This window comes from Gigantopelta aegis, chromosome 4 (genome assembly GCF_016097555.1).
Source record: "Gigantopelta aegis isolate Gae_Host chromosome 4, Gae_host_genome, whole genome shotgun sequence".
Classification (NCBI taxonomy): domain Eukaryota; kingdom Metazoa; phylum Mollusca; class Gastropoda; order Neomphalida; family Peltospiridae; genus Gigantopelta; species Gigantopelta aegis.
In genome coordinates this window covers 116,167,564-116,193,617 of record NC_054702.1, presented here as the reverse complement: position 1 = coordinate 116,193,617, position 26,054 = coordinate 116,167,564, and the positions used below count along the sequence as shown (strand labels likewise).

The following is a 26,054-nucleotide window of genomic DNA, read 5'->3' as shown; positions in this document are numbered from 1 at the left end:
CTCGGAGGACGCCACGACCAACGTGTGTGTGTTTGCTGACAGGCAGGTGGGTGCAGTGCTAGAGACTATTAGAGAATCTTATATACATGTAGAATGTAAACACTGAACATTCATTCAAGACTTTCTTTGTACGGAACGATCGTGACGGACGGACGGGACGACTTCTCGGAGGACGCCACGACCAACGTGTGTGTGTTTGCTGACAGGCAGGTGGGTGCAGTGCTAGAGACTATTAGAGAATCTTATATACATGTAGAATGTAAACACTGAACATTCATTCAAGACTTTCTTTGTACGGAACGATCGTGACGGACGGACGGGACGACTTCTCGGAGGACGCCACGACCAACGTGTGTGTGTTTGCTGACAGGCAGGTGGGTGCAGTGCTAGAGACTATTAGAGAATCTTATATACATGTAGAATGTAAACACTGAACATTCATTCAAGACTTTCTTTGTACGGAACGATCGTGACGGACGGACGGGACGACTTCTCGGAGGACGCCACGACCAACGTGTGTGTGTTTGCTGACAGGCAGGTGGGTGCAGTGCTAGAGACTATTAGAGAATCTTATATACATGTAGAATGTAAACACTGAACATTCATTCAAGACTTTCTTTGTACGGAACGATCGTGACGGACGGACGGGACGACTTCTCGGAGGACGCCACGACCAACGTGTGTGTGTTTGCTGACAGGCAGGTGGGTGCAGTGCTAGAGACTATTAGAGAATCTTATATACATGTAGAATGTAAACACTGAACATTCATTCAAGACTTTCTTTGTACGGAACGATCGTGACGGACGGACGGGACGACTTCTCGGAGGACGCCACGACCAACGTGTGTGTGTTTGCTGACAGGCAGGTGGGTGCAGTGCTAGAGACTATTAGAGAATCTTATATACATGTAGAATGTAAACACTGAACATTCATTCAAGACTTTCTTTGTACGGAACGATCGTGACGGACGGACGGGACGACTTCTCGGAGGACGCCACGACCAACGTGTGTGTGTTTGCTGACAGGCAGGTGGGTGCAGTGCTAGAGACTATTAGAGAATCTTATATACATGTAGAATGTAAACACTGAACATTCATTCAAGACTTTCTTTGTACGGAACGATCGTGACGGACGGACGGGACGACTTCTCGGAGGACGCCACGACCAACGTGTGTGTGTTTGCTGACAGGCAGGTGGGTGCAGTGCTAGAGACTATTAGAGAATCTTATATACATGTAGAATGTAAACACTGAACATTCATTCAAGACTTTCTTTGTACGGAACGATCGTGACGGACGGACGGGACGACTTCTCGGAGGACGCCACGACCAACGTGTGTGTGTTTGCTGACAGGCAGGTGGGTGCAGTGCTAGAGACTATTAGAGAATCTTATATACATGTAGAATGTAAACACTGAACATTCATTCAAGACTTTCTTTGTACGGAACGATCGTGACGGACGGACGGGACGACTTCTCGGAGGACGCCACGACCAACGTGTGTGTGTTTGCTGACAGGCAGGTGGGTGCAGTGCTAGAGACTATTAGAGAATCTTATATACATGTAGAATGTAAACACTGAACATTCATTCAAGACTTTCTTTGTACGGAACGATCGTGACGGACGGACGGGACGACTTCTCGGAGGACGCCACGACCAACGTGTGTGTGTTTGCTGACAGGCAGGTGGGTGCAGTGCTAGAGACTATTAGAGAATCTTATATACATGTAGAATGTAAACACTGAACATTCATTCAAGACTTTCTTTGTACGGAACGATCGTGACGGACGGACGGGACGACTTCTCGGAGGACGCCACGACCAACGTGTGTGTGTTTGCTGACAGGCAGGTGGGTGCAGTGCTAGAGACTATTAGAGAATCTTATATACATGTAGAATGTAAACACTGAACATTCATTCAAGACTTTCTTTGTACGGAACGATCGTGACGGACGGACGGGACGACTTCTCGGAGGACGCCACGACCAACGTGTGTGTGTTTGCTGACAGGCAGGTGGGTGCAGTGCTAGAGACTATTAGAGAATCTTATATACATGTAGAATGTAAACACTGAACATTCATTCAAGACTTTCTTTGTACGGAACGATCGTGACGGACGGACGGGACGACTTCTCGGAGGACGCCACGACCAACGTGTGTGTGTTTGCTGACAGGCAGGTGGGTGCAGTGCTAGAGACTATTAGAGAATCTTATATACATGTAGAATGTAAACACTGAACATTCATTCAAGACTTTCTTTGTACGGAACGATCGTGACGGACGGACGGGACGACTTCTCGGAGGACGCCACGACCAACGTGTGTGTGTTTGCTGACAGGCAGGTGGGTGCAGTGCTAGAGACTATTAGAGAATCTTATATACATGTAGAATGTAAACACTGAACATTCATTCAAGACTTTCTTTGTACGGAACGATCGTGACGGACGGACGGGACGACTTCTCGGAGGACGCCACGACCAACGTGTGTGTGTTTGCTGACAGGCAGGTGGGTGCAGTGCTAGAGACTATTAGAGAATCTTATATACATGTAGAATGTAAACACTGAACATTCATTCAAGACTTTCTTTGTACGGAACGATCGTGACGGACGGACGGGACGACTTCTCGGAGGACGCCACGACCAACGTGTGTGTGTTTGCTGACAGGCAGGTGGGTGCAGTGCTAGAGACTATTAGAGAATCTTATATACATGTAGAATGTAAACACTGAACATTCATTCAAGACTTTCTTTGTACGGAACGATCGTGACGGACGGACGGGACGACTTCTCGGAGGACGCCACGACCAACGTGTGTGTGTTTGCTGACAGGCAGGTGGGTGCAGTGCTAGAGACTATTAGAGAATCTTATATACATGTAGAATGTAAACACTGAACATTCATTCAAGACTTTCTTTGTTTAGGGAGGGACGTAGCTCAGTGGTAAAGCGCTCGCTTGATGCGCGGTCAGCTTCCTTTGTTCTGGACGTAGCACAGAGGTATAAAGCACTCGTCTGATGCGTGGTCGGTGTGGTATCGATTCCCGTCGGTGGGCCCTTTGGGTTATTTCTCTTTCCAGCCAGTGCACCACGACTGGTGTATCAAAGGCTGTGGTGTGTACTATCCTGTCTGTGGGATGGTGCATATAAAAGATCCCTTGCTACTAATAGAAAAATGTAGCGAGTTTCGTCTCTAAGATTATATGACAAAATTACCATATGTTTGACATCCAATAGCCGATGATTAATAATCAATGTGCTCTAGTGGTGTCGTTAAACAGAACAAACTTCTTCTTTCGTTTGGAACATACATTATATATAATTCGTATTTTGGATATCCGTACACGTCCGTACGAACTGGGGATGGGACACAGACCCTCACTTGAAGAAGGAAATATAGGGGTTTTGTTTTACTCTATATAAAGATAAAAATCCGACTTGTGCCTCTCCCCCGACACACACTATAGATTGTGCGACCCCACTTCAGGTAAATGGTCCTAGTGAACTGAATGAGAGCCAATTCCCCCCCCCCCCCCCTCCAGTATAAAGAAATAACTGTCAGCCTAAGAATAGCAGGGATCTGATCGAGTATTGTGTGTTCTAACAACAAGGTCCTTTTGTTAACCTGCGTCACTGAACTACTGGAGCAGTTACTCCCTATTATATAACCAGAATTACAAGTACAATGGAACTGAAATCTGAAACGCATTATCTATATTTATTTTAAAACACCACCAACCCCCCCCCCCCCACACACACACACACAAACCCCAAGACGAATACCAGGTATGTCAGTGTGAGGTAGAATGTAATTTTTCTGGGATCGAGAACTGAGGTATGGTCATGACTAGTACCACCGGTGAGAACACTTGCTTTCTCTTGAGTGCCACCGGTGAGAACACTTGCTTTCTCTTGACGGGTGCCACCGGTGAGAACACTTGCTTTCTCTTGACGGGTGCCACCGGTGAGAACACTTGCTTTCTCTTGAGTGCCACCGGTGAGAACACTTGCTTTCTCTTGACGGGTGCCACCGGTGAGAACACCTGCTTTATCGTGACGAGTACGACCAGTGAGAACACCTGCTTTCTCGTGACGAGTACGACCAGTGAGAACACCTGCTTTCTCGTGACGAGTGCCACCGGTGAGAACACCTGCTTTCTCTTGATGAGTGTCACTGGTGAGAACATCTGCTTTCTCGTGACGAGTACCACCGGTGAGAACACCTGCCTTCTCGTGACTGGTACCACCGGTGAGAACATCTGCTTTCTCGTGACGAATGCCACCGGTGAGAAGACTTGCATTCTCTTGATGAATGCCACTGGTGAGAACACTTGCTTTCTCTTGACGAGTGCCACCGGTGAGAACACTTGCGTTCTCATTATGAGTACCACCGGTGAGAACATCTGCTTTCTCGTGACGAGTACCACCGGTGAGAACACCTGCTTTCTCGTGACTAGTACCACCGGTGAGAACATCTGCTTTTTCGTGACGAGTGCGACCGGTGAGAAGACTTGCGTTCCCTTGATGAGTGCCACTGGTGAGAACACTTGTTTTCTCTTGACGAATGCCACCGGTGAGAACACTTGCTTTCTCGTTATGAGTACCACCGGTGAGAACACCTGGTTTTTCGTGACGAGTGCCACCGGTGAGAACACCTGCTTTCTCGTGACGAGTGCCACCGGTGAGAACACTCTCGTGACGAGTACCACCGGTGAGAACACCTGCTTTCTCGTGACTGGTACCACCGGTGAGAACATCTGCTTTCTCGTGATGAGTGCCACTGGTGAGAACACTTGCTTTCTCTTGACGAGTACCACTGGTGAGAATATCTGCTTTCTCGTGACGAGTGCCAAGGGTGAGAACATTTGCTTTCTCGTGACGAGTGCCACCGGTGAGAACACCTGCTTTCTCATGACGAGTGCCACCGGTGAGAACACTCTCGTGACGAGTATCACCGGTGAGAACAGCTGCTTTCTCGTGACTGGTACCACCGGTGAGAACATCTGCTTTCTCGTGATGAGTGCCACCAGTGAGAACACTTGCTTTCTCTTGATGAGTGCCACTGGTGAGAACACTTGCTTTTTCTTGACGAGTACCACCGGTGAGAACACCTGCTTTCTCGTGATGAGTGCCACTGGTGAGAACACCTGCTTTCTCGTGACGAGTGCCGCCAGTGAGAACACCTGCTTTCTCGTGACGAGTACCAGTACCACCGGTGAGAACACTTGCTTTCTCGTGACGAGTACCACCGGTGAGAACACCTGCTTTCTCGTGACGAGTGCCACCGGTGAGAACACCTGCTTTCTCGTGACGAGTCCCACCGGTGAGAACACCTGCTTTATCGTGACGAGTGCCACCGGTGAGAACACTTGCTTTCTCTTGATGAGTGCCACTGGTGAGAACACCTGCTTTCTCGTGACGAGTGCCGCCAGTAAGAACACCTGCTTTCTCGTGACGAGTATGACCAGTGAGAACACCTGCTTTCTCGTGACGAGTACGACCAGTGAGAACACTTGATTTTTCTTGATGAGTGCCACTGGTGAGAACACTTGCTTTCTCATTATGAGAACCACCGGCGAGAACATCTGATTTCTCGTGACGAGTGCCACTGGTGAGAAGACTCGCGTTCTCTTGATGAGTGCCACTGGTGAGAACACTTGCTTTCTCTTGATGAGTGCCACTGGTGAGAACACCTGCTTTCTCGTGACGGGTGCCACCGGTGAGGACATCTGCTTTCTCGTGACGAGTACCACCGGTGAGAACACTTACTTTCTCTTGAGTGCCACCGGTGAGAACACTTGCTTTCTCTTGAGTGCCACAGGTGCCACCGGTGAGAACACTTGCTTTCTCTTGAGTGCCACCGGTGAGAACACCTGCTTTCTCGTGACGAGTGCCACCGGTGAGAACACCTGCTTTCTCGTGACGAGTGCCACCGGTGAGAACACTCTCGTTACGAGTGCCACCGGTGAGAACACCTGATTTATCGTGACGAGTGCCACCAGTGAGAACACTTGCTTTCTCTTGATGAGTGCCACTGGTGAGAACACCTGCTTTCTCGTGACGAGTGCCGCCAGTGAGAACACCTGCTTTCTCGTGACGAGTACCAGTACCACCGGTGAGAACACTTCCTTTCTCGTGACGAGTACCACCGGTGAGAACACCTGCTTTCTCGTGGTGGGTGCCACCCGTGAGAACATCTTCTTTCTGGTGACGAGTGCCACCTGTGAGAACACCTGCTTTCTCGTGACGAGTGCCACCGGTGAGAACACTCTCGTGACGAGTGCCACCGGTGAGAACACTTGCTTTCTCTTGACGAATGCCACCGGTGAGAATACTTGCATTCTCATGATGAGTACCACCGGTGAGAACATCTGCTTTCTCGTGATGAGTACCACCGGTGAGAACACCTGCTTTCCCGTGACTGGTACCACCGGTAAGAACATCTTCTTTTTCGTGACGAGTGCCACCGGTGAGAAGACTTGCGTTCTCTTGATGAGTGCCACTGGTGAGAACACCTGCTTTTTCGTGACGAGTGCCACCGGTGAGAACACCTGCTTTCTCGTGACGAGTGCCACCGGTGAGAACACTCTCGTGACGAGTACCACCGGTGAGAACACCTGCTTTCTCGTGACTGGTACCACCGGTGAGAACATCTGCTTTCTCGTGATGAGTGCCACCAGTGAGAACACTTGCTTTCTCTTGATGAGTGCCACTGGTGAGAACACTTGCTTTCTCTTGACGAGTACCACCGGTGAGAACACCTGCTTTCTCGTGACGAGTGCCACCGGTGAGAACACCTGCTTTCTCGTGACGAGTGCCACCGGTGAGAACACCTGCTTTCTCGTGAAGAGTGCCACCGGTGAGAACACTTGCTTTCTCTTGATGAGTGCCACTGGTGAGAACACCTGCTTTCTCGTGACGAGTGCCGCTAGTGAGAACACCTGCTTTCTCGTGACGAGTACCTGTACCACCGATGAGAACCCTTGCTTTCTCGTGACGAGTACCACCGGTGAGAACACCTGCTTTCTCGTGACGAGTGCCACCGGTGAGAACACCTGGTTTCTCGTGACGAGTGCCACCGGTGAGAACACTCTCGTGACGAGTGCCACCGGTGAGAACACTTGCTTTCTCTTGATGAGTGCCACTGGTGAGAACACCTGCTTTCTCGTGACGAGTGCCGCCAGTGAGAACACCTGCTTTCTCGTGACGAGTACCAGTACCACCGGTGAGAACACTTCCTTTCTCGTGACGAGTGCCACCGGTGAGAACACCTGCTTTCTCGTGACGAGTGCCACCGGTGAGAACACTCTCGTGACGAGTGCCACAGGTGAGAACACTTGCTTTCTCTTGATGAGTGCCACTGGTGAGAACACCTGCTTTCTCGTGACGAGTGCCACCGGTAAGAACACCTAAATTCTCGTGACGAGTACCAGTACCACTGGTGAGAACACCTGCTTTCTCGTGACGAGTACCACCGTTGAGAACACTTGCTTTCTCGTGACGAGTACCACTGATGAGGACATCTGCTTTCTCATGACGGGTGCCACTGGTGAGAACACCTGCTTTCTCGTGACGAGTACCAGTACCACCGGTGAGAACACTTGCTTTCTCGTGATGGGTGCCACCGGTGAAAACACCTGCTTTCTCGTGACGGGTGCCACCAGTGAGGACATCTGCTTTCTCGTGACGAGTACCACCGGTGAGAACACTTGCTTTCTCGTGACGGTTACCACCGATGAGAACATCTGCTTTCTCGTGACGAGTACCAGTACCACCGGTGAGAACACTTGCTTTCTCGTGACGAGTACCACCGGTGAGAACACCTGCTTTCTCGTGACGAGTACCACCGGTGAGAACACCTGCTTTCTCGTGATGGGTGCCACCCTTGAGAACATCTGCTTTCTCTTGATGAGTGCCACTGGTGAGAACACCTGCTTTCTCGTGACGAGTGCCACCGGTGAGAACACCTGCTTTCTCGTGACGAGTACCAGTACCACTGGTGAGAACACTTTCTTTCTCGTGACGAGTACCACTGGTGAGAACACCTGCTTTCTCGTGATGGGTGCCACCCGTGAGAACGTCTGCTTTCTCGTGATGGGTGCCACCGGTGAGAACATCTGTTTTCTCGTGACGAGTACCACCGGTGAGAACACCTGCTTTGTCGTGATGAGTGCCACCAGTGAGAACACTTGCTTTCTCTTGATGAGTGCCACTGGTGAGAACACTTGCTTTCTCTTGACGAGCACCACCGGTGAGAACACCTGTTTTCTCGTGACGAGTGCCACCGGTGAGAACACCTGCTTTCTCTTGATGAGTGCCACTGGTGAGAACACTTGCGTTTTCGTGACGAGTGCCACCGGTGAGAACACCTGCTTTCTCGTGACGAGTGCCACCGGTGAGAACACTCTCGTGACGAGTATCACCGGTGAGAACAGCTGCTTTCTCGTGACTGGTACCACCGGTGAGAACATCTGCTTTCTCGTGACGAGTACCACCGGTGAGAACACCTGCTTTCTCGTGATGAGTGCCACTGGTAAGAACACCTGCTTTCTCGTGACGAGTGCCGCCAGTGAGAACACCTGCTTTCTCGTGACGAGTACCAGTACCACCGGTGAGAACATTTGCTTTCTCGTGACGAGTACCACCGGTGAGAACACCTGCTTTCTCGTGACGAGTGCCACCGGTGAGAACACCTGCTTTCTCGTGACGAGTGCCACCGGTGAGAACACCTGCTTTCTCTTGATGAGTGCCACTGGTGAGAACACCTGCTTTATCGTGACGATTGCCACCGGTGAGAACACTTGCTTTCTCGTGACGAGTGCCACCGGTGAGAACACCTGCTTTCTCGTGACGAGTGCCACCGGTGAGAACACTCTCGTGACGAGTGCCACAGGTGAGAACACTTGCTTTCTCTTGATGAGTGCCACTGGTGAGAACACCTGCTTTCTCGTGACGAGTGCCACCGGTAAGAACACCTAAATTCTCGTGACGAGTACCAGTACCACTGGTGAGAACACCTGCTTTCTCGTGACGAGTACCACCGTTGAGAACACTTGCTTTCTCGTGACGAGTACCACTGATGAGGACATCTGCTTTCTCATGACGGGTGCCACTGGTGAGAACACCTGCTTTCTCGTGACGAGTACCAGTACCACCGGTGAGAACACTTGCTTTCTCGTGATGGGTGCCACCGGTGAAAACACCTGCTTTCTCGTGACGGGTGCCACCAGTGAGGACATCTGCTTTCTCGTGACGAGTACCACCGGTGAGAACACTTGCTTTCTCGTGACGGTTACCACCGATGAGAACATCTGCTTTCTCGTGACGAGTACCAGTACCACCGGTGAGAACACTTGCTTTCTCGTGACGAGTACCACCGGTGAGAACACCTGCTTTCTCGTGACGAGTACCACCGGTGAGAACACCTGCTTTCTCGTGATGGGTGCCACCCTTGAGAACATCTGCTTTCTCTTGATGAGTGCCACTGGTGAGAACACCTGCTTTCTCGTGACGAGTGCCACCGGTGAGAACACCTGCTTTCTCGTGACGAGTACCAGTACCACTGGTGAGAACACTTTCTTTCTCGTGACGAGTACCACTGGTGAGAACACCTGCTTTCTCGTGATGGGTGCCACCCGTGAGAACGTCTGCTTTCTCGTGATGGGTGCCACCGGTGAGAACATCTGTTTTCTCGTGACGAGTACCACCGGTGAGAACACCTGCTTTCTCGTGATGAGTGCCACCAGTGAGAACACTTGCTTTCTCTTGATGAGTGCCACTGGTGAGAACACTTGCTTTCTCTTGACGAGCACCACCGGTGAGAACACCTGTTTTCTCGTGACGAGTGCCACCGGTGAGAACACCTGCTTTCTCTTGATGAGTGCCACTGGTGAGAACACTTGCTTTTTCGTGACGAGTGCCACCGGTGAGAACACCTGCTTTCTCGTGACGAGTGCCACCGGTGAGAACACTGTCGTGACGAGTATCACCGGTGAGAACAGCTGCTTTCTCGTGACTGGTACCACCGGTGAGAACATCTGCTTTCTCGTGACGAGTACCACCGGTGAGAACACCTGCTTTCTCGTGATGAGTGCCACTGGTAAGAACACCTGCTTTCTCGTGACGAGTACCAGTACCACCGGTGAGAACACTTGCTTTCTCGTGACGAGTACCACCGGTGAGAACACCTGCTTTCTCGTGACGAGTGCCACCGGTGAGAACACCTGCTTTCTCGTGACGAGTGCCACCGGTGAGAACACCTGCTTTCTCTTGATGAGTGCCACTGGTGAGAACACCTGCTTTATCGTGACGATTGCCACCGGTGAGAACACTTGCTTTCTCTTGATGAGTGCCACTGGTGAGAACACCTGCTTTCTCGTGACGAGTGCCGCCAGTAAGAACACCTGCTTTCTCGTGACGAGTATGACCAGTGAGAACACCAGCTTTCTCGTGACGAGTACGACCAGTGAAAACACTTGATTTTTCTTGATGAGTGCCACTGGTGAGAACACTTGTTTTCTCTTGACGAGTCCCACCAGTGAGAACACTTGCTTTCTCATTATGAGAACCACCGGCGAGAACATCTGATTTCTCGTGACGAGTGCCACTGGTGAGAAGACTCGCGTTCTCTTGATGAGTGCCACTGGTGAGAACACTTGCTTTCTCTTGATGAGTGCCACTGGTGAGAACACCTGCTTTCTCGTGACTGGTGCCACCGGTGAGGACATCTGCTTTCTCGTGACGAGTACCACCGGTGAGAACACTTACTTTCTCTTGAGTGCCACCGGTGAGAACACTTGTTTTCTCTTGAGTGCCACAGGTGCCACCGGTGAGAACACTTGCTTTCTCTTGAGTGCCACTGGTGAGAACACCTGCTTTCTCGTGACGAGTGCCACCGGTGAGAACACCTGCTTTCTCGTGACGAGTGCCACCGGTGAGAACACCTGCTTTCTCGTGACGAGTGCCACCGGTGAGAACACTCTCGTTACGAGTGCAACCGGTGAGAACACCTGATTTATCGTGACGAGTGTCACCGGTGAGAACACTTGCTTTCTCTTGATGAGTGCCACTGGTGAGAACACCTGCTTTCTCGTGACGAGTGCCGCCAGTGAGAACACCTGCTTTCTCGTGACGAGTACCAGTACCACCGGTGAGAACACTTCCTTTCTCGTGACGAGTACCACCGGTGAGAACACCTGCTTTCTCGTGGTGGGTGCCACCCGTGAGAATATCTTCTTTCTGGTGACGAGTGCCACCTGTGAGAACACCTGCTTTCTCGTGACGAGTGCCACCGGTGAGAACACCTGCTTTCTCGTGACGAGTGCCACCGGTGAGAACACCTGCTTTCTCTTGATGAGTGCCACTGGTGAGAACACCTGCTTTATCGTGACGATTGCCACCGGTGAGAACACTTGCTTTCTCTTGATGAGTGCCACTGGTGAGAACACCTGCTTTCTCGTGACGAGTGCCGCCAGTAAGAACACCTGCTTTCTCGTGACGAGTATGACCAGTGAGAACACCAGCTTTCTCGTGACGAGTACGACCAGTGAAAATACTTGATTTTTCTTGATGAGTGCCACTGGTGAGAACACTTGTTTTCTCTTGACGAGTCCCACCAGTGAGAACACTTGCTTTCTCATTATGAGAACCACCGGCGAGAACATCTGATTTCTCGTGACGAGTGCCACTGGTGAGAAGACTCGCGTTCTCTTGATGAGTGCCACTGGTGAGAACACTTGCTTTCTCTTGATGAGTGCCACTGGTGAGAACACCTGCTTTCTCGTGACTGGTGCCACCGGTGAGGACATCTGCTTTCTCGTGACGAGTACCACCGGTGAGAACACTTACTTTCTCTTGAGTGCCACCGGTGAGAACACTTGCTTTCTCTTGAGTGCCACAGGTGCCACCGGTGAGAACACTTGCTTTCTCTTGAGTGCCACTGGTGAGAACACCTGCTTTCTCGTGACGAGTGCCACCGGTGAGAACACCTGCTTTCTCGTGACGAGTGCCACCGGTGAGAACACCTGCTTTCTCGTGACGAGTGCCACCGGTGAGAACACTCTCGTTACGAGTGCAACCGGTGAGAACACCTGATTTATCGTGACGAGTGTCACCGGTGAGAACACTTGCTTTCTCTTGATGAGTGCCACTGGTGAGAACACCTGCTTTCTCGTGACGAGTGCCGCCAGTGAGAACACCTGCTTTCTCGTGACGAGTACCAGTACCACCGGTGAGAACACTTCCTTTCTCGTGACGAGTACCACCGGTGAGAACACCTGCTTTCTCGTGGTGGGTGCCACCCGTGAGAATATCTTCTTTCTGGTGACGAGTGCCACCTGTGAGAACACCTGCTTTCTCGTGACGAGTGCCACCGGTGAGAACACTCTCGTGACGAGTGCCACCGGTGAGAACACTTGCTTTTTCTTGACGAATGCCACCGGTGAGAACACTTGCATTCTCATGATGAGTACCACCGGTGAGAACATCTGCTTTCTCGTGATGAGTACCACCGGTGAGAACACCTGCTTTCCTGTGACTGGTACCACCGGTGAGAACATCTGCTTTTTCGTGACGAGTGCCACCGGTGAGAAGACTTGCGTTCTCTTGATGAGTGCCACTGGTGAGAACACCTGCTTTTTCGTGACGAGTGCCACCGGTGAGAACACCTGCTTTCTCGTGACGAGTGCCACCGGTGAGAACACTCTCGTGACGAGTACCACCGGTGAGAACACCTGCTTTCTCGTGACTGGTACCACCGGTGAGAACATCTGCTTTCTCGTGATGAGTGCCACCAGTGAGAACACTTGCTTTCTCTTGATGAGATCCACTGGTGAGAACATCTGCTTTCTCTTGACGAGTGCCACCAGTGAGAACACTTGCTTTCTCTTGATGAGATCCACTGGTGAGAACACCTGCTTTCTCGTGAAGAGTGCCACCGGTGAGAACACTTGCTTTCTCTTGATGAGTGCCACTGGTGAGAACACCTGCTTTCTCGTGACGAGTGCCGCTAGTGAGAACACCTGCTTTCTCGTGACGAGTACCAGTACCACCCATGAGAACACTTGCTTTCTCGTGACGAGTACCACCGGTGAGAACACCTGCTTTCTCGTGACGAGTGCCACCGTTGAGAACACCTGCTTTCTCGTGACGAGTGCCACCGGTGAGAACACTCTCGTGACGAGTGCCACCGGTGAGAACACTTGCTTTATTTTGATGAGTGCCACTGGTGAGAACACCTGCTTTCTCGTGACGAGTGCCGCCAGTGAGAACACCTGCTTTCTCGTGACGAGTACCAGTACCACCGGTGAGAACACTTCCTTTCTCGTGACGAGTACCACCGGTGAGAACACCTGCTTTCTCGTGATGGGTGCCACCCGTGAGATCATCTGCTTTCTGGTGACGAGTGCCACCGGTGAGAACACCTGCTTTCTCGTGACGAGTGCCACCGGTGAGAACACTCTCGTGACGAGTGCCACAGGTGAGAACACTTGCTTTCTCTTGATGAGTGCCACTGGTGAGAACACCTGCTTTCTCGTGACGAGTGCCACCGGTGAGAGCAGCTAAATTCTCGTGACGAGTACCAGTACCACTGGTGAGAACACCTGCTTTCTCGTGACGAGTACCACCGTTGAGAACACTTGCTTTCTCGTGACGAGTACCACTGATGAGGACATCTGCTTTCTCATGACGGGTGCCACCGGTGAGAACACCTGCTTTCTCGTGACGAGTACCAGTACCACCGGTGAGAACACTTGCTTTCTCGTGACGAGTACCACCGGTGAGAACACTTGCTTTCTCGTGATGGGTGCCACCCGTGAGAACGTCTGCTTTCTCGTGATGGGTGCCACCGGTGAGAACACCTGCTTTCTCGTGACGGGTGCCACCAGTGAGGACATCTGCTTTCTCGTGACGAGTACCACCGGTGAGAACACTTGCTTTCTCGTGACGGTTACCACCGATGAGAACATCTGCTTTCTCGTGACGAGTACCAGTACCACCGGTGAGAACACTTGCTTTCTCGTGACGAGTACCACCGGTGAGAACACCTGCTTTCTCGTGACGAGTACCACCGGTGAGAACACCTGCTTTCTCGTGATGGGTGCCACCCTTGAGAACATCTGCTTTCTCTTGATGAGTGCCACTGGTGAGAACACCTGCTTTCTCGTGACGAGTGCCGCTAGTGAGAACACCTGCTTTCTCGTGACGAGTACCAGTACCACCCATGAGAACACTTGCTTTCTCGTGACGAGTACCACCGGTGAGAACACCTGCTTTCTCGTGACGAGTGCCACCGGTGAGAACACTCTCGTTACGAGTGCAACCGGTGAGAACACCTGATTTATCGTGACGAGTATCACCGGTGAGAACCCTTGCTTTCTCTTGATGAGTGCCACTGGTGAGAACACCTGCTTTCTCGTGACGAGTGCCGCCAGTGAGAACACCTGCTTTCTCGTGACGAGTACCAGTACCACCGGTGAGAACACTTCCTTTCTCGTGACGAGTACCACCGGTGAGAACACCTGCTTTCTCGTGGTGGGTGCCACCCGTGAGAATATCTTCTTTCTGGTGACGAGTGCCACCTGTGAGAACACCTGCTTTCTCGTGACGAGTGCCACCGGTGAGAACACTCTCGTGACGAGTGCCACCGGTGAGAACACTTGCTTTTTCTTGACGAATGCCACCGGTGAGAACACTTGCATTCTCATGATGAGTACCACCGGTGAGAACATCTGCTTTCTCGTGATGAGTACCACCGGTGAGAACACCTGCTTTCCTGTGACTGGTACCACCGGTGAGAACATCTGCTTTTTCGTGACGAGTGCCACCGGTGAGAAGACTTGCGTTCTCTTGATGAGTGCCACTGGTGAGAACACCTGCTTTTTCGTGACGAGTGCCACCGGTGAGAACACTCTCGTGACGAGTACCACCGGTGAGAACACCTGCTTTCTCGTGACTGGTACCACCGGTGAGAACATCTGCTTTCTCGTGATGAGTGCCACCAGTGAGAACACTTGCTTTCTCTTGATGAGATCCACTGGTGAGAACACTTGCTTTCTCTTGACGAGTACCATCGGTGAGAACACCTGCTTTCTCGTGACGAGTGCCACCGGTGAGAACACTTGCTTTCTCTTGATGAGTGCCACCGGTGAGAACACCTGCTTTCTCGTGAAGAGTGCCACCGGTGAGAACACTTGCTTTCTCTTGATGAGTGCCACTGGTGAGAACACCTGCTTTCTCGTGACGAGTGCCGCTAGTGAGAACACCTGCTTTCTCGTGACGAGTACCAGTACCACCCATGAGAACACTTGCTTTCTCGTGACGAGTACCACCGGTGAGAACACCTGCTTTCTCGTGACGAGTGCCACCGGTGAGAACACCTGCTTTCTCGTGACGAGTGCCACCGGTGAGAACACTCTCGTGACGAGTGCCACCGGTGAGAACACTTGCTTTATTTTGATGAGTGCCACTGGTGAGAACACCTGCTTTCTCGTGACGAGTGCCGCCAGTGAGAACACCTGCTTTCTCGTGACGAGTACCAGTACCACCGGTGAGAACACTTCCTTTCTCGTGACGAGTACCACCGGTGAGAACACCTGCTTTCTCGTGATGGGTGCCACCCGTGAGATCATCTGCTTTCTGGTGACGAGTGCCACCGGTGAGAACACCTGCTTTCTCGTGACGAGTGCCACCGGTGAGAACACTCTCGTGACGAGTGCCACAGGTGAGAACACTTGCTTTCTCTTGATGAGTGCCACTGGTGAGAACACCTGCTTTCTCGTGACGAGTGCCACCGGTGAGAGCAGCTAAATTCTCGTGACGAGTACCAGTACCACTGGTGAGAACACCTGCTTTCTCGTGACGAGTACCACCGTTGAGAACACTTGCTTTCTCGTGACGAGTACCACTGATGAGGACATCTGCTTTCTCATGACGGGTGCCACCGGTGAGAACACCTGCTTTCTCGTGACGAGTACCAGTACCACCGGTGAGAACACTTGCTTTCTCGTGACGAGTACCACCGGTGAGAACACTTGCTTTCTCGTGATGGGTGCCACCCGTGAGAACGTCTGCTTTCTCGTGATGGGTGCCACCGGTGAGAACACCTGCTTTCTCGTGACGGGTGCCACCAGTGAGGACATCTGCTTTCTCGTGACGAGTACCACCGGTGAGAACACTTGCTTTCTCGTGACGGTTACCACCGATGAGAACATCTGCTTTCTCGTGACGAGTACCAGTACCACCGGTGAGAACACTTGCTTTCTCGTGACGAGTACCACCGGTGAGAACACCTGCTTTCTCGTGACGAGTACCACCGGTGAGAACACCTGCTTTCTCGTGATGGGTGCCACCCTTGAGAACATCTGCTTTTTCTTGATGAGTGCCACTGGTGAGAACACCTGCTTTCTCGTGACGAGTGCCACCGGTGAGAACACCTGCTTTCTCGTGACGAGTACCAGTACCACTGGTGAGAACACTTGCTTTCTCGTAACGAGTACCACTGGTGAGAACACCTGCTTTCTCATGATGGGTGCCACCCGTGAGAATATCTGGTTTCTCGTGATGGGTGCCACCGGTTAGAACACCTGCTTTCTCGTGACGGGTGCCACCGGTGAGGACATCTGGTATCTCGTTACGAGTACCATCGGCGAGAACACTTGCTTTCTCGTGACGCTTACCACCGATGAGAACATCTGCTTTCTCGTGATGAATACCACCGGTGAGAACACCTGGTTTCTCGTGATGGGTGCCACCCGTGAGAACGTCTGTTTTCTCGTGACGAGTACCACCGGTGAGAACACCTGCTTTCTCGTGACGAGTACCAGTACAACCGGTGAGAACATCTCATTTCTCGTGACGGTGAGAACAGTTTCTTTCTCGTGACGAGTGCCACCGGTGAGAACACCTGCTTTCTCGTGACGGTGACAACACCTGCTTTCTCGTGACAAGTGCCACCTGTTAACACCTGCCGCTTTCATCGGTTTTTATAGTCATTCGTCTCACAGCTGTAGATATTCCATTGACCTTTGTCCTATGCAAGTTTGTGTTTTCTGAGCTAGTGTTGGGAGCAGCAGTCCTCCTACGGGTAGTGTATGAGGGATAAAACATCATGTTATGGATCTCCTAGGGAGTAGCGTTCATCCTACGGGTAGTGTATGAGGGATAAAACATCATGTTATGGATCTCCTAGGGAGTGGCGTTCATCCTAAAGTTAAAGTTTGTTTTCTTTAACGACACCACTAGAGCACATTGATCCAAATCCTAAGGACAAGCACCTGATAGTGAATCGTGGAAAACATTACGGCTTTGTCTAACATCCTTTCGACTGCCTTGTGCAGAGATACGATTTTGATATGGGAATACGAATTTATCGTTGAGATTCGATGTTTCAGGTGGACCGGTCACCGTGTGGGTCGGGCGTGACGGCACGGATCGCCCTCCAGCACCACAAATCTGTCATCTCTCTGGGCCAGGTCCGCACCTTCACGAGTGGAGCCACGGGCGACGTATTCACTGGGAAGGCCGTTGAGGAGAGCACGTACGGTGGCTACAAGTCCGTGATCGTCGAGGTGTCGGGAACCGCGTTCTACACGGGCTCCAGCGAGTTCACCTGGGAACCTGGTGATCAACTCGGTCGGGGATTCCTTGTCCGATAACGCGCGGCATGTCAGAACATATAACCTGTGATGCAATAATAAATATCTCTGTCACCATCTTTGTTCATGAAGTCATTTATTAGCTTTCCACACTCACAGTGTTTCGCATGTTTAGTCACTATTGTTTTTAAGACTTAACAAATGGACAGACACTAGATGATGACGTTAGCAGTACATGGATTCCACATGGATTCCGTACCAAGTGTCTTCTCACCATCAATCTATCAATTCATTAATCCATCTGACCCATCCATCAATCCACCTAACCCATCCATCCGCCTTCCACCCATCCGGTCATTATCCATCCATCCATCCATTCATCCATCCATCCGCGATCCACCCATCCGGTCATTATCCATCCATCCATCCATTCATCCATCCATCCGCCATCCACCCATCCGGTCATTATCCATCCATCCATCCATTCATCCATCCATCCGCCATCCACCCATCCGGTCATTATCCATCCATCCATCCATTCATCCATCCATCCATATATCTATCCGTTCATCAGTCCATGCATCCATCCATCCACCCATCCGGTCATTATCCATCCATCCATCCATCCATATATCTATCCGTTCACCAGTCCATGCATCCAACCACTATTTCAGTCGTACAGTAAGGTTACACACAACATGCGGCGATACAATAAACAACATAAGTGTCAAAGCATAGCGGGGTGAACATTGTTACAACTATTGCCACCCACTAACATACAGCGACTGTATCAAACTCGTTCGAGGTTTTATAGTTTTCTTGTGGTAAATACGTTCTCTTGGTCAGTATGCCGTAATGTTCACGCTACAACCCACAGATAAAAAACCACGTCAAAGCGCGATTCACGTACAATAAAGAGCTACATAAATCAACGTGCCATCTTTGTATGGGCGATTTGTAACAAGCCAACACATTAAACAACAACCCACAAAGGAGTATTTATATTAGCCCACCACAGTATTCATCTTACTTCAAACTAATGCCTAAATGTTGGTTTGTGTGAGCAAGTAGTTTTTGTTGAGGAACAAAACACTTTTTTCTTGTTCCGACATAATGCACATTAAGAATATTATATTTTTAAATATGGATTAACATAAACCATTAAATTTGTTTATTCCTTTTGAAGAAGTTATTTGTTTATTGTAGCCTGGGATAGGCCTCTATGGCTGACGGGGAGATTTACACCATCTCGAACAACTCTTCTAGCAGGTAGGACAACAACACGTCTTCCAGCTGAAGTCGGGTCTTGCATCTCTACTAATATCATTCTTCAGATAACGTCAACACAGCTACACCTATCTGTGGTGTACTGGATAACAAACAAGTGTTGGAAAGACAGTGAAACATTTGTGGTGTATGAATTAGATCATATTAATTTTGTGGTGCTTTTAGAAAGGTGTGGAAACGAAAGACTATAATTTTAAAATCAAAGAACGTTTGAAACACAACAAGCTATAATTGTAGTATTTGTTTTTTTTAATTATTGGAATACCAACAAAGCCTAGTTGAACTGTATTAACAATGGATCTATACTTAGTGTGTACATCTTATCACTATTAACGTGTCATTAACAACAATTTTCTCATATTACCACCTGGAATAACAACTATTAAACATGTCAAAAAAGGTTTATTCGTCGAGTGTAGACCGAGAAGTAAAGAGTCTTCACAGGAATTCCATTCACGAGAAGCGTCTCAGTGAAGAGAACAAGAAGGTCGACCTGCACCTACGTCGCGAGACCAAGCTCACTGAACGCCAGAAGGCAGTGCTGATGAACGACCGCAAGGTGATCGAGGCCAAGTCGCCCACAGTCTCCGAGTGGAAGAAACAGCACCAGACGACGTACGACTCGTGGAAGGAGCGTGAGCGCGAGAAGATAAACAAGCGCTATCGGTCAATGAAACGCCATTCTAGCCTCGATCTTCCACCGGCATCGATATCACTGAAGGGACAGAGATCAGTCGAATCAGACGACACTAATTCGTAGACGAACTGTTTTAATGTGGTTCCAATCTTGCAACGTCTCCAGCCACAGCAAGCATACCAATGCGTCATCGCATATCAAGATGGCTTTCCACGAGCTTCTGTGCATGTATTTGACTCGTCACTATGGTCCAAGGAGACGTTCTCGGCGGATTCCATTAAACTGATTCTCCGGTGACCTCAATATTGTTTTCAGGACAGTTCCATCTGAGGATGAATCTCTTTATGGCACAACATCACGTCTGCTGCCAAGATAATTTGTGACTCCGTCGTGTCTTAGACATACTTGTGAAATTCATCTTGTTTGGAACAGATCTTGCATGGTGCTGGGCTTCTTATAAATTTAACTAATGTGTATTTGTTTCTTAAATACATTGTCCCTACTTTGTGCTGTGATAGTTGTGGACAGGGTGGTTGTTATAGAAATGTAGATCAAACTGTGATATTTATTATTAAGAATGTCTTGTTCTGGTTTTTTTTTTATGAATACAATATATCGTGTCATTGTCTGTTAAAATACAACTCAGGGTTGGTCTCCGTCTAGATTAACCCAGTTCAAAAACAGATCCCATTGTCGTGTGTGTTTTTTTTATTATGGACGCGTAAAACATTTGTTTTCATATTACACACTACTGTGTCCAGATACTCCGTATATTGGTCGTTAAAAACCTTTACTTAGTTTTGTAAGTTTGGATCAGTACGTGGACGCGCGCGTGTGGTTTTCATGTTTTATAAATTCAAATTCATCTACATTAATCATCGTCAGTGTCGACGCATCATCATCATCACCATCATCATCATCATCATCATCATCAATGTCAACAGCAAACAAAAATTAAAACACTGAATTAGTCTTAGACCTGTAGAATATTTAGACGGTATAATAGCTATACTGAAATAAAAAGTATATTTCTCACTAACTGATGAGTTATCTTGCAGTTCCTTATTTCAGTTTCTTATGTTTACTTCTTTATTCATTAATTTTACACATTGGATTAAACATACTACCCTCGGTGGACCCATTTTAAAAATAGAATTTTCCCTCTTTCCAACCAGTGGCATATGCTACTAATGGAAAATGTACCTGATTTCACATCCAGTAGCTGAGGATTAATTAATCAATATGATCTTGTAATGTCGTCAAAGAAAACAAACTATATATCGGATGCACCCCTCAAACCCCGCAAAAAACCCCAACAACACCCCCCCCCCCCCAAAAAAAAAAAAAAAAAAAAAAAAAAAGAAGAAGAAAAGAAATCCCAACTGATTAATAACTTGGAAAGTATTTCGACTAAGATAATAATAATTTGCTCCTGATATTATACTGGTATTATCTGTTTGTGGTAAAAACGTCAAGTATGCAGGTTTAATGCCTTATAAGTACTGACAGAATCAAAACTGCACGTCAAAAGATGTAATATGAGAATCATATATACTTCGGGCGGTACACGTCTGGTGTAAAGCGAATAGCACTGTGTCTTACTGTACGTGAGATCTGTTAGACAAATACCACCTGTCAAATTTAGGTAGCATGTCAAATTGGGTTTCATATTACTTTGATTGGAAACTCTCTCATAGTACAGATTACAACCAAGAATGTTCAGGGAGAGTGACAAACTATCACTAAAGCTTCTTTTACTGAAACAATATGGAGAGCAAAACGAATATTAAGGAGTTTTCTAGAAAATGTTGGAATATTAGTTCTGCAAATTCATTTTTCAAAACGATTACACAAAAGCTCTTGATCAACAAGAGACTGGGGTCAGTGTTTGAACAGGATGGGGGGGGGGGGGGGGACACATTGATTATATTTTAAAGTAAAATAATGGAAACCAAACTTCAATCAGTTTTCTGGCATTACATCTTATGACGGGCAATTTTGATTCTGTCACCATTTAGAAGACTTTAGATCCGTATACTTTAAATATTTAGCACGATTGGGTAATAACCCATATACTATTATGAAAAATATTATCCTGGTATTAATACTTTCCACGTTACTAATCAGTGAAAAGGGGCACAGTTGTTGTTTTATATAAACAAAGTTTTTAAGCATCCACCCTTGTCCTGTAGTGTAACCTGTCTATAACGACCACCCATAAAGGAACTATGTAATTATGTGTATATCTGTGAACCTGCCTCCCGTACCAAAGCACGTACAGACGGATAGATGGATGAACAGATACAGGTGTGAGAGAACATAGCGTCGACCCCTTGGCTCTAATACAAACTGCAATACTTTGCCATCACAATGTTATTGAGACCCTGTCCCTACTTCTCATAGCATTGGCGGATCCAGAGGGGGGTCACAGGAATGCCCCCCTCCCCCCGCCCCCGCCTGTTTGAAGAACCCTTTAAATTAATTTTAAAATGCATCATATGCAATAATATTATTATTATACAGCACTAAAACTCGGATCATTGGTCTTCGGCAAAGTCAAACGTGCCCTTTTTATAGTTTTTTAACACCCTCTCCCATCCCTTTACAAAATACTAGACCAGCTCTTGAAAGCACAGGTCACAGCTCTTGTACCCAACTTCCAGTTAACCATTTACGAGGATTTTTTAGCCTGCTCTTGATCACATATTATATGGATCTAGTTGGCGTTCTTGTATCATATACATGTATATATTTATTATTCATGACGTCAAACGACTGACGAATAATCCCGGATTGCCGTTAGGCAGGCGTGTATTTCACTGTTGGGTAAACAAGTTTTAGGTTAACAAGGTGTAAATAAGCGCCTTACGTCCGGTTCTAATGACGTCGGCCTCACTGTAAACATTTTAAAGATAGTGACGAAGATACAATGGTAATACTATGTTTTTGAAACATGATACGAAAGGAATGGTTGGTTAAGTACTAAACAGAAACACTTGGTCAGGCGTGTCAAGGAAGGAATAGAGAGTTATCCAGACGTCTGTATATCAGCACTACAGGTCGTGATATGCAGTTTCACGTTTCCGTCCAGCTGTCACATAAAATCACCACAGTGGAGTGACTGTCCACAGAGTTTGTGGCAAACTACCACAGCACATTTCCAACCAAAATACTGTTAAAACTGACTCGATAAATACTAGAATTTATGTAGACTGTTTACTTCTAAACGAATGTGTTTACCTGTGTGTAAAGCTGTAGTTATACGCGTGCAAGACAAAACCAGCCTTTGTAAATTCGTCCTCAACAGTTGAGGCTAATCACATGCTGCTCCCATACAGTCATTATTCAGTGATTTGGTATTGATTACCTACATTCAATTCACATTGAAGCACGTTGTTCTGGGTATACACACATCTGTGCTGTCTGTCTAGGACAGACGTTCATGGTTAATTGTTAGTGGTAATCGAGAGACAAGTCGAAGTAGAAGCCGTATATATCACCATTGATCAGTCAAAATGCTGGGTTAGGGCCGGTACTGGGATGTGAACCAGAATCTACCAGCTTTAAAACTACCGAGACCGATCATCTCAACGCTTAGTACTAACGAATATTTCCAGAAATTCACTAGTCGCACATCATTAGTTAAAAAAGAAACATTCCTAACCCTAACCATCACAACTGTACTTATTCCAATGCCCTCTGACCGGTGCTAGTTTTGATTGAGTAAACTAGTCTGGCAGTGGCAGTCCTCCTTGGGACGGTGCAAAAAAGAAAGAAATGTTTTATTTAACGACGCACTGAACACATTTTATTTACGGTTATATGGCATCGGACATATGGTTAAGAACCACAAAGATATTGAGAGAGGAAACCCGCTGTCGCCATTAATCGACTACTATTTTCGATTAGCAGCAATGGATCTTTTATATGCACCATCCAACAGACAGGATAGCACACACCACGACCTTTAATATACCAGTCGTAGTGCACTGGCTGGAGCGAGAAATAGTCGTGCAAGAAGGATGAAATATCTAGTAAAGGATCTCCTCAGCAATAGCTGTCCTACAGACGAGGCACTAGATAGAGATTCTTGGAATCAACCACTAGTTTGCCAAATACCCATCCGACTCTACATTGTGCAGAGATACGACCCAGGTCTTTCAGCTTAATCAGTCATGCATCATTAGTTATACAACGTTTAGTATCAAAGAATCTTTCCAGATATTCACCAACGGCGTTGTATTGGTTAAACGGCGTTTTACGGTAATCCATGAGTGCATGACAGCACCGCTATATATATTCCATTGAGCTCTATCCTGTGCACATTTGGGTTTTCTAAGCTAGTCTTGGACAGTTCTCCTAAGGGTAGTGTAGGAAGGATGAAACATTCCGTTGCGAAGCTCCTAGGGGTGGCGTTCCTCCTAAGGACGACCACCTGATAGAGGATCATGGAAGCAATCTGCCTTGTGCAGAGATACGATTTTAATTTGGGAATACGGTTTTTTCGTTCAAATGTAGTATCAAATAATATTTCTAAAGATTGACCAACCATTAATTAAACAGGGAAACAGTGTGTCATGTTTACAAACTGTAACGTATATTTAATAGTGATAGAGAAATTTATTGAGCCAGAACATTACACAAACACTAAAGAAATTTCGTTCATATATAATAAATATTTACAAGATGTAATATATCATTATGTAGACATTTATTTTATAAAATATTAATTAAATATAATATAACCTCATTTAGTAAATGCTCTGTACATTATTTTATTTTGTTTTATATAAATTCAATAGACAAATTAAATATGTAGATAAAACGACCAAAACATATTGATTGGCACATTTATTTATTTTTTTATAAAAATATTATTTACTTTTACATTAAGAAATGAATCTTCCTCTAAAAGGATACGTTATCACTCTGGTGTTTTAAAACCACTTATCACCGAGTTTTAAAACTATATTTTAATACACACACAATATATATATATATATATATATATATATATATATATATATATATATATATATATATATATGTATATGTATATATATGTATATATATATGTGTATGTATGTATACTACTCAAAAGAATTTAAGGGTCAGACGATATTTTCGACATTATTTTCTGAATGTCAATTATATTAGCTAGACCATAATGTCACGCATGGTATTGTTCCATTTTGACGAAAGTGGGTCTAAGCAACCCATAAATGAATTAAAATCCACTGTCATTGACACTGTCGACTAGTTCTAATGGCGAAAACATGCTTACATTTGCACGTAAATTAGGGTGAAAGCGAAAGGTCTGCTAAGTGCCCATAACTTGCTTTTTCACAAAGCGGTTCATTTGCACGCTTTGCACGTGTATTCCATGTTCCCAATGCTGAATTTCCGTATAATTGGAGCTTGCGTTCGTGTACGGTGCACACTTCTAATTCGACAATGGTACGACTTCAACTGACTATCGAAGATCGAGGAAGGGCTATTGCTTGGCTTCAGGATGGCAATACGCAAAGAAATGTTGCTCTGAGACTTGGTGTCAGTCAGAGTGTCGTTGGTCGACTGTGGCAACGGTACTAAGCAACGAATTCTGTTCGAAATCGTCCACGTTCGGGAAGACCCCGAAGCACTACAAATAGAGAGGACCGCCACATCACCAATATGGCTCTACGTCAACGCACAGCCACTGCACGCCGATTACGTGACAATCTGCGGACTGCGACTGGAACTCGAGTGTCTGATCAAACCATACGCAATCGTCTGAGAGCCAATAATCTACGCTGCCGTCGCCAGGCTGTTCGACCACCACTCCTACCACGTCACAGAACGGCCAGACGTCACTGGTGCACGCTTCATCTGCGGTGGCAACGTGTTCAGTGGGGTCGAGTGATGTTCACTGATGAGTCCAGGTTTAGTCTCCAGTTCAACGACGGTCGGGTTCGTGTCTACAGACGTCCTGGGGAGCGCTTCGCTGACGTTAACATTAGACAACGTCACCGGTTCGGTGGTGGCAGCGTCATGGTGTGGGGCGGCATCTCTATCCACCACAGGACCCCCCTCTATGTGGTGGATGGCAATCTGAATGGAATCCGCTATCTGAATGAGATTATCCGGCCGTTGGTTCTCCCAGGCTTTCAGCAGATTGGTGGCGGGGCAGTTCTGCAGGATGACAATGCCAGACCCCACCGCGCCAGGGTGGTAACGGACTTTCTCAGACAACAAGGTATCGCCAGGATGGATTGGCCAGCATATTCGCCTGACTTGGCCCCAATAGAGCACGCCTGGGACGAATTAGGCAGGAGAGTTCGGGATAACCATGCCCCTCCGGCCAACCTTCATGATCTGGGTCAACTTCTTATGGCAGAGTGGCAGGCCATTCCCCAAGAGTTCTTCAGACGTTTGATCAACAGCATGAGGCAACGATGTGTCGAGTGTATTCGCGCCAGGGGTGGATTCACACACTATTAAACGAATGTTCTAATGTGTAAAATCCATGTTTGACAACCTTCAACTTTGACAGCATGTCA

At 47.8% G+C, this 26,054-nt stretch overlaps 1 protein-coding gene across 2 annotated transcripts in view; it reads left to right on the top strand.

Moving 5' to 3' along the window:
- LOC121371867 (trans-L-3-hydroxyproline dehydratase-like) overlaps nt 1–19,206 on the top strand; it is a 32,531-nt gene extending 13,325 nt beyond the window's left edge. The window contains exon 4 of one of the 2 annotated variants that reach the window (XM_041498077.1): nt 18,798–19,206. In XM_041498077.1, the coding sequence (XP_041354011.1) occupies nt 18,798–19,069 (272 nt within the window). In that variant the 3' untranslated portion in view covers nt 19,070–19,206. Of the gene's footprint in view, nt 1–17,387; nt 17,706–18,797 lie in introns of those variants that run through there. The other variant, XM_041498078.1, reaches the window with a different exon arrangement.
- The last annotated feature ends 6,848 nt before the right edge of the window (nt 19,207–26,054 follow it).